The sequence below is a fragment of the Scleropages formosus genome, chromosome 1, assembly GCF_900964775.1.
Source record: "Scleropages formosus chromosome 1, fSclFor1.1, whole genome shotgun sequence".
NCBI classification, from domain to species: Eukaryota; Metazoa; Chordata; class Actinopteri; order Osteoglossiformes; family Osteoglossidae; genus Scleropages; species Scleropages formosus.
This window is the reverse complement of record NC_041806.1, coordinates 52,599,111-52,609,111: the sequence shown is the minus strand read 5'-3', so window position 1 is coordinate 52,609,111 and position 10,001 is coordinate 52,599,111. Positions and strand designations below refer to the sequence as shown.

Sequence of the window (10,001 nt, the reverse complement as noted above, 5' to 3'; positions counted from 1 at the left end):
TTATGTCTGAGGAGCGGAGTTGTGTGGCCAGCCACTGAAACTGTGTGTGTCACTCTGGTTAAAGCATAATAATCCCCAGTTCCTGCATTTATGAGAAGAGCTTTTTGAAGGAAGGAAACCGGCGGCGGTGTTTTTGAAAACACATACGATACACTCACCCCCCACCCCCACGTGTCGGGGACGAATGAGATCTTACGCGCTGTCGTGTCGTCCACACGCACACGAGACATGAGCGACCAAGGCCAGATGGAAGGCGAGCCCGGCAGTGTAAATCCGTGTAAATCCGCCCCCGATGTATTTATCGGGACCCCCCGCTGTGCGGCACCCAGTCCCCCCTGATCCGCCTCTTTGTTTCCCTGCTTTTGTCCGAAAACAGGACGCGTCCAGCCCACTGTGTGCCAAGGGCACCAATTCCCTCATTAAATAGCTTTTATTTTAACGCACAAATTCTCTGCTCCGGGCTCTTAATTAAACATCACCAACGTGCCGCATTTAAGGATTAAATCGTTGAATTACAGGAAACAAACACAACAAACGGAACCTCATGCACTGTGCTCACATTACAGGTGAATTGCCTGCAGCCTGATTTTATGGGAACAAACTGAATGAATGCATGGATGAATGAATGGGTGAATGAATGGATGAATGAATGAGCGAGCTCCTTTGGGAATAAATCATCATTCATCATCGCTGGTGACTGTATTTCGTACATTTATTTAACTCTTCAGCTATGTGACTGCTTTTGTCTTTCTCTTAGTTTGCATTTCTATATAGACTATATATGACGTCTCCTGCAAATGTGTTATGTGATGCTTTGAAACATTTGGGAAATTTGTGTTGTATGATAGGATGACTGACTGAATACATGATGTCATCATAATCATCATCCTCGTCATCATTTCTAGTAGTAATAGTGCTGAGAGAGCAAGAACAGTAAAATACAAACAAATAAATGTGCACAATCGGCAGTAGCGATCCTGAATGTTTACAGCGAATACAAATGGAAACAAACGTACCATAATCAAACAAAATGTCGGCATCGCTAGTACTAGTAGCTGTAATCTTGAATGATTAGGGCAGCAAATGTCGTCATGGCAATGATGAAGGCGATCATCATCATCAGCAGCAGCAGCTGCTATAGTAGTGAGCGGCTACGAATTGTACCTGTGCCGTAGCCCCGCCCCCAGCCTGCCCCTCCCGCCCCCCAGCTCACCCCACAGCTCTGTCGCGCGCGCTCTCTCAGTGCCCTCAGCTCGCGTAGGCAGTCGCGCTCGCGGTTCGCTTCACCTTTGCAGTAGCGGCAATTTTTTTTTGTTGCATATTTTAATCGTTTTTTTTTTTTTTTCTTCTTCCCCCCCGAGTCGCGAGGAAGTGTTTCAACAAAACGCCCCAAACGCTGTTTGCGGACTCTTTTTTTATTCCACGCTGACGCGCTTTTCTCTTCAGAAGCGCAGATCAGAGTCGTCGTGCTTCTGACGTAGCCGACTGAACTCGGGACAACTTTTAACGTGTATTACTTGTGTAGTGGCGGCCGCGTCTTTTTATTTTTCCCCCAAAACAAGTCGTTATTGATTCAAATCGAGCCGTAATACGAAGAGGAGGCGACTCTCGGACCAGCGACGCCGGGTTACTTACCGGCACAGAGAGGGAGTGTTAGTGTGTGTCGCTCCGCATTTTAACACCGCACACACCCGTTAGTTGACCAAATTGGACCGAATTCGGACCACATCCACTCCAGACGTACCAGACACTTCTTCGCGTCGTCCTGCGAAGTTGTCGGGCTGCGCGCGGTGCCGCTTCGCTTGCCATACTCGCGCGCTCACACTCGCACTCAGCTATACTATAGTATACTATAGCGCACGAGCGCGATGACGGACCAGCAGTCGCAGTGACCGCGAGTGAGAGGGGACCGCGGCCACCTGGACTCTCTTCCTCGGACACCTGCGGCGCTTCCTCGTCTTCGGATCATGACGGCAGCTGCGGACTGGATCGCGCGCGCATGTCTCGTGTGGTGGTGCTGCTGCTGCTGCTTCTTCTTGCCCTCGTGCTTCGCGGCACCGTCGTCGGTCAGCAGCGCCGCAGGTAAGCGGGACGATAACTAGCTTTTTTTTCTTTTTTTTTTTTTTTTTTTTTTTTTAACTTGCTGTTTCAGTTCCATCGAGGGTCAGTGAGCGCCTTGATCGACTACTAGCAGGAGGTGGAATTTGAACCCGTGCTCTGGGCGAATCATGGCAGCAGCTCAGACCACCACTACTAGCACTGACCCGTGGCTACGAAATAGCAATGAAAACCGTCCGTTCATTCATTGTCAGTCAGTGTGGTCAGACATCCTGATTCTCTCTCTACTCTATTGGTTTCACTCGCCTGTCGAACCTAAGGTAGGTGAAAAGTAGAAGAGATTGTGTGGAACCAACTTATAGTTATAGAGATCAGGAGAGAACTGAGAAGAGGGACTGAAAGATGGTTTTGTGGCCTTTCCTGAATGCTGGAAGGGACGCAGCAGCGCCGAGGGACGGGTTCATTCCATACCGGGGCCAAAACCGAAAAACGGATGGGCTCTAGATTATGGGCCCCTTACAAACAAAGGGCACAAGCAAAGCACCATGGCATTTTCTGATCGCGTGTTAACCTCAACAGGTAGCTGCTGCACCGTGAGCACCATGACAACGGCTGCACGGAACAAATAAGCTGTGCTTCAGTAATGGCGGGCTTGTGTCTAAACCCGCCGTCTGTTATTGATGCACTTTTGTTTGCTGCGAGCTGACGAAAGGGTTTGGAAGAGGCATAAAGGCAAATGAGTAATAATACAAAAATGTGGACGATACCTCCACGCGGACTTCAGAAATGTAGAACCGGAGAGACGGGATCGCAGAAGCCGCACGCGGCTTTCTCGTGCGGTTCAGCTGTGTCCCCAGGTAGGCTGTCCAGCTCCAGCACTGTCTGAGGAAAAAATGCAGGGCAGTTGATTGTATATCGATAAAGGACATGTCATGTTGGTGCTTCAACTTGGGAGTGTTTGCCCTAAATTAATCTATTAAAGTACCTGGCTGTACACAATTGCAAGTTAGTCTGTGTCAAGGCGTCAGCTTACAAATTAACAATCACAATAAAAATAGTACAGTTATGCTAGAAGTGCTTAGGTGAGGATCGCAGTTTTCTGTTCCAGCTGCAGCTTGAAGACGGTGTCTCGGTTCAGTCGAGGGAAGGGCAGTGTGAGTACTCTGACATGAGGTGTGCGGAGGCTCATCTCTCCAAGGGCTAAGCGCTTTTGGCACATGGAAACATCACCCCTGATATCGTAGGAAGTCCAAGGCAGTGGTTGGGGTGAATATTTCCACTTCTGGGTATGATACATCTGGGATGTTTACTGCATCACTATTGATTGAGTGGATGCTGCCAAAGTACTCCTCGCTTTTGTAGTTGTCAGAGCCAGAGCTTTGCGTTATGTTTACTTTCTCAAGAATCAGCTCATCTGCCTGTTGTTTGCAGTTAAGGTGGAGAAGGTGACGGCTGAGACGTTTTTCACTTGTTCCCAAAGGCAGGTGATGGCGGCTTTAGATTCTCCAGTCTGGCATCACTTCTGACATTTAGACAGTTCGCATACAGACAGCTATGAATTTCTACAAAAAGTGCTTTGATAGTTATGTTTTAAACAAACATTTTGACTGTTTTTAATCAAAATGTTGTTTTTTGTAAAGGGAGCATGCACATTGAAAGCATAGAATGATATCTCTTAAGACACTTAGATCCATCACTGAGAATGGATGGATGGAACAATAATATATACACTAGTGCTAGTATATACCTAGTGCACGGCAGCTATGTGTCAGCTCTTGGATCCATAGTTACGTTAAAGGTAGTTTAACCAACCGTGTTGAATTATCGTGATGTTTGGCTTCGAATGCGTTAATGCAGCTGCTCCCACCATGCTAACACAAGGTGCAGTGATGGCATACTAGTAGGGACAGCAGCGTTGCTGAAATACACTCCCTGAATTCCAGAGGGAACTGCCTACATGCTCTTTCTGAGATTTCCTGCTCCCCCAAGGAACCAGGAGGGTGAGTGGTGTGAAAAGGGTCGCATTTGCAAAATAATGGTTCTGCCCCCACTAGAGGACTGGAGGTGAGCTTCGTCAGGGTCAACACTCGGCATTCCTTCCGATGTTGACTGAATCGAAAGGATTCCATCCAGCCCACGTAGGTCTAAAGGTTTGCTGGCGTGTTCATATTTTTCAAAATGAAACCCCTTATTCACTGTTAGTAGCAACAAACAATTCTTGGTTCTAAAACGGAATTCAAGTTTTAGGATGTGGGGCAGCAGCTACATAAAATGGTATGTTGGGCTCAACCAGTTATGAGTTGTCATGTATGTTTCGTCGCACGTGGTCTTCCACACAGGTAAATGTGAAAAGACTTTGCTGTAAAAGTGTGTTGCTCTGCAGTAAATGTATTGATTTGCACTCTTGGCCTCTGGACAGTTGTTTTATTACACACACTTGATTTGCAAACAAAACAGTAGTGCTGACCTTAAGGCAAAAAATACCATCTTCAGTTGTTCGGAGGAGGAGGAAAGGTTGCTGGCTAAGGCATTGCAGGGGCTGGTTTAACTTGGGCAGATATGCGGATCTGCATTTGCACCCCTGCATTGGAGACTGAAGTTCTGTTGAAAAGGTCAAGCTCTTCTGGTCAAACCTGTGTTGGAACAGGAACCCAGCTGCAGATCTGTCTGTAGCCTGTGCTATTTTACTGCGAGTATGTTTAATGGAAGCCTCCTAGTCTCCCTCCTGCTCTCTCTCAGTTCAGTTCAATTCAAGTCAAAGTGCTTTCCTGGCAAGCAATACATGCATTAGGTATTGCTGGTGTTGTGATTTCCCCCCCCCATTAGATGGTCCCTCTGGAAATGTGTGCAGTGTCATAATTCCTCATGCTCAGCCTTTTCTCAGCGCTCCAGGTAAATCAGTCATCCACAAAATGCTAGTTGCATGATTCTGACATACAATTGGGCCCACATCTGTTTATTGTATGAATTGTGTAGATTTTTTCTTCAAACATATGGCAGCTGCAGAGCCAAGTCTTTGCTTCGCACAGCTCAGAGCTGCTTTGTACTCTGCCTCTGAAGGAAAAGAGGGATCCATGTGGAAAGAGAAGCAAAGATTTTTCTCCATCCACAGTGCCTTGCAGTGACAGGTGCTGGACTGAAAACCTGAATTGGATAGCAGGGATGTGGGCGCCCAGCAAGACGGCTTTGGATTAAATGGACACCCCCGCCCCACGTGTTAACGACTGACTCGAAGCAGAAGCAGCAGGACTCTGCGTCTGCAGCTCATCATCATCTGTCAGCGAGGTTGTTGACATGGTGGGATGAAGGCACTGTTTTCTCCAAGCTGAATGGAGACACTGTTCGGCCTCTTATTGCCTTTGTGCTCATGAGCAGCCATCAGTGCATCACTTCTGCATTTGTTCTATGCAAAACACAGTTCCATATTTGATATGAAAGTGTTTATTGTATTTCTCTGTACAGCATGCTGACCAGCGTGTGCCGAAGGCTACTTTCGAGGGATGGAAAGGTTGCACGCGGTGAATATGTTTTCCAGGGCTCTGCATGGTCAATCTGCCTGCACAGCATTCCTGTGTGTGGCGCTTCAGCAAGGAAACGGAGCAGAGTTGTAAACTACGCACCGCTCTTCATGGCAGGAAACGTCCCAGGAGAACAAAGGGTTTTGCTCAGCACGCCTGCGACCCACAGCCTTTCCAGTTACACGGTAGAATGCCTGAGTAATCAAAAAAATGTTTGCTAACTGGATATGGATGGAGGAAATAAGATCCTTGTTCAGTTTCTGCGCTGCTTTCATCCCAGTTTTATTGAGGGTGTCTAATTGGAGGCTGAAGGTGGTAATTAAATCAATATTCTTGTGAAATGGTGGGAGCAGAGTAGATGGAGGCATCATTGGCTTCTGCGTGAAGAGCTGTTCTAAGAATGTGACACAGCGCTGTGGCTGGGCAGGACTGCTTCACCTTACCACTCTGAAATTAGCAAGGTAAAATGCAACAAGTAAGCACATTGCTCATTGCATCAGACTGCTTGCAAATAATTTTACAATTTAAACCTGACATACTACATTAGGCCTTGTCTTTTACACCATTTATGCTGGAGGCACCTGCTTCATTCCATTGAAGCCTTTTTACCATTCACAAAATCATCAGTCCTTCCATTTAATTTCATAACTAAGCATTAAATGACTGATTAAAACATTGTCAGTGAAACTTGTTATTGTAACCCATATTTGCCGAATCTGCAAAGCCTAGCTGGAAAACAGGAAATAAGCATTTTAATTTATAAACAAACACACTTATTTAGAAGAAACTCTGGTTGTATTGACTAAACAGCATTATTAAACCAGTTCCTACCTGCCATTGTAATTTTCTAATCACTGCAATGAGACCTATCTTGCCCAGTAATGGGAAAGCTGATCCCTTTTTCCTGTGATCATACAGCACAGTTTCCTTTTGCTCAACACAGCTGACTGAGGACATTGCTGGGCATCAGGTACTAACATTACATTACAAGCTTAAATGTCAGTGTGAATATGAACTGAGATTAATAAAGCCACTGTTATTACATGCTGAAATATCAAACCCAGTATTTTTTCTGGTAACTTCTCCTTTAAGGAGCGACAAGGGATCCAATTATGATTCAGGCCGTCTGGTTTCGTTAGTGGGACCTTGTAAATGCATTATCATCGGAGCATATTATCATAATTGGACTGTTGAGCCAAGCAAAGTGGGGCAGCCTGTTCCATTGATGATGGATCCTCACCAAAGCTCATCTCGAGAAGCAGCTGCTTTGCTTTGATCTTGCGCTCAGCTTCTTGCGCTGCTCCTATCAACAAAACACTTAGTGGTAAAAATCCCCTTTATGAGCAGTGGTGGCATCAGTGAGATCAGCTACATTACGTACCAGAAAAATTAATTCAGCTGGAAGACTGGAGCACAAATATGTAATTCGGACAAAATTTTTGATTTTCTGCCATCCTCTTTGGGGAGGCGCGGGACAGCTCACATTGTCATGCCAAGAACCTCTTCACTAGATCATCATGTTAGCTTGTTTGGTGCTTTCCATATCTGAATGTTTGTGCCACATCTGACATCAAACTTCCTTGCAAATTATGAGAGAATGCAAGCAATTAATATTTTTGAAGAATGCCTTTAATACCTAAGACATACTTAACTACACTGCTGCCACTTTTTTTTAACGGATGATATACCACTCTGGTTGGTCATTTGTTGCATACAGAGTGTCTGCATCCTGGTGGTTTTTCACTGTGTGTGATCCAGTGGGAGGAGTTAGATTGTCTCAAGTTTGCTTAGTGCTGCTCACAGGGTGTGTTCCTGATCACGCCAAGCAGGTGATGAGCATGAGTTGCACGTGACAGACACAGACATACTGTATGCTTTTGCACAGGAATTTATTGTCCTGCGTCAGCCTTAGCTTGCAATCCATGTCATAGGCAGTGTTTTTTTTTTTTTTTTTTTTTTTTAAATAGGAGTTATTGATTTAGAACTAAGCAGGCGGGGGGGGAACGCGGTGGGCTTGGGCTGTGCCTGCCCTCGGGTGGATCTTGGGTTCGAGTCCCACTTGGGGTGCCTTGCGATGGACTGGTGTCCTGTCCTGGGTGTGTCCCTTTCCCCTCCAGCCTTGCACTCTGTGTTGCTGGGTTAGGCTCCGTGACCCCGCTTGGGACAAGCGGTTTAAGTTGATGTGTGTGTGAGATTTTGAGCTTTAGGACAAATAACAGAATCAGCAGCACTGCAGGTGAGACTCTTTTCATTCTTCCTGCCAGGACACACAGAGTGTGGTTGATGACCCCAGTTTTACAGACTGGTTTTATTTTTTTTAATTTTTTATTTTTAAATTTAAATTTCCCCTCTGTTGTTTAGTTATGTCCTTTGTAGGCAGGATGTGCTGCTCAGTGACTCTTCTGTACTACAGGAAGTCACATGGACAGCTCCTCTCGTCATCATACAAGTGTAAACAAAACACGCCCCCCCCATCATGACCCATGTTTCACAAGCTGTCTCTTTAACTGTTTTGTCCATCTGCCAGATCATTACTGTGGTTGTGGACTGGGTGTATGATGTTTGGATCTGCTGGGTGTACATTTACCCTGAGTTACCCTGGGTTCTTGAACCAAAGTCGCTGTTGCTTTGGCATGCTCTTTGTCACCCTCTTTGGTCATATGCTCAGTGGTGATGTGGGGGCTGATCAGTGGGTCTTGTCCATATTCCCAGGAGGAAGAAGGGCCAGCTGTGTGTGTGCGTGCGTGCCAAAGGGGCCTTTATTCCCACATGCTCCCTGCTCTGCCCTTTGTTTAACCAGGCACCTTGTTTTACTAAAACGATCAGTGCAGTTGTGTTATTGTAAGAGACCCGTAGAGAAGAAACATTGAGCTCAGTTTTTTCCTGTTGGAAATGGTTTCTAGTTTGTTTTTGGATCACACTTTTGAGGTCATGTGTCACACCCCTGTGTAATTACAGTACAAACTCATAAGTGGTATCGCTCTACCTGACATCTTCTCACTGCTTCTAAGGAACTTCTAGCCTCGATGGAATTAACCAGAAATGTGTCAGCCTACATTAATACATAATTATTAATGTGTGATAAGAGCATTCTCATCAATAACCTTTCACAGATTAAAAAGTGCAATGTAATGAGAACACAGAGATAATAAGGTTAATATTCCCACTTCACTGCATAACAGGTGCCATCGCGTGGTGATTCTAGCCCTTTTGTTGTTTTAATTTTTCGCTCAGAGTGCCTTTTGAGAAACAGATCCATGATGATCTTATGTTTCTGTGGAGTTTCAAATATTTTTGATTCACACAAGCAACATCAAGTAAATGTGCCTGCGATCTAAGGTAAAAATAATGTGAAAAGGTGTATAGACTGTGCAGCAATTGCGTATGTCCTTTAAAGTGTCTTTTTTCACTTTTATTGATTAAAAGTATATTGACCCATTACCATTAACCTCAGTGTAGTTTCTCAAAATGGGCATATTGGAACAAGAGTTCATGCAGATGGAAAAAGGTTCAAAGCAGAGTTTCTGAAGTCTGTGGTTCTTTTTCCATTTGAGCTCTTAACTATAACTAGACTTCTGGTTTAATTTGGACTTATTTTACAGGTTGTGATGCATTAATTTTCTTTGTAACCAATTGCTGCAATATTAATATTAAGCATTTAATCAAAATGATTCAATGTTTTAAAGCATGTGAAGATGAGTTGCTTAATTATTGAAACAGCTGTTAGTATCTCTGACCCCCTTAAACCATTTTCTTATGGCCTATTCATGATTTTCCTAATAATGAGAAGGGTTTAGAACATGAACAAGTGTTTATTTTGCCTTGTTTCATTTTTCAAATGTCTCATCGCAGGGTGCTGCTTCAATGGGATCTGCTCCAACAGGTTCACACAGTGTTTAGGGTTTGATTTTTGTGGGCAATGATTATCTTTCACGGTAATCTCTTGTGCCTGGGGGTGTTGTTCACCCTTTTTGCCATTCTCTGTTCTTGTATTCTAGCGATCTGACCACGCGGTAACTTCCTACATCAACAGTGACTTTCCTCTGCAGGTGCTGTTGCTGTGGCCGTTTCCTCTGTGCTCTTTCAGCAGCTCTGTACTGTGCGGTTTCTCTGCCTTTCAGGGTTACTGGTGGAACGAAGCTGGATTGAGAGCGCTGTCACCCCAGTCCTCAGGGACCACCAGAGCATGTGATGACACATTCGTCTCAGAGACGTATGCTCTATGTGAATGTACGTGGCTGCAGAAATACCCTTTCCTGAAAAGGTGTCGTTCCAAAGCACACTTTTGTAAGAATGTGGGTGTAGTATCGCTGCATCTGCGTGAATGTGCGTTTCCGTGTGTATGTCTCGGTGCTTGGACACTTTGGTCCTCATTTGTTTTATGTGGTTTGCTAGAGGTGTGAGTGGTGTGGAAAGCAGCTGGCT

The 10,001-nt window shown here is 45.1% G+C and overlaps 1 protein-coding gene across 2 annotated transcripts in view; it reads left to right on the top strand.

Annotated features, from left to right (window-relative positions):
• The first annotated feature begins 1,930 nt into the window (after window positions 1–1,930).
• The window catches only part of sema4f (sema domain, immunoglobulin domain (Ig), transmembrane domain (TM) and short cytoplasmic domain, (semaphorin) 4F), a 58,368-nt gene continuing 50,297 nt past the window's right edge, over window positions 1,931–10,001 (top strand). For both annotated transcript variants that reach the window (XR_001965030.2, XM_018730370.2), the window contains exon 1: window positions 1,931–2,082. Coding sequence is in view for 1 of the 2 variants with exons in the window: in XM_018730370.2 (XP_018585886.2) it covers window positions 1,968–2,082 (115 nt within the window). In the remaining variant the exon portion in view is untranslated. The remainder of the gene's footprint in view (window positions 2,083–10,001) is intronic.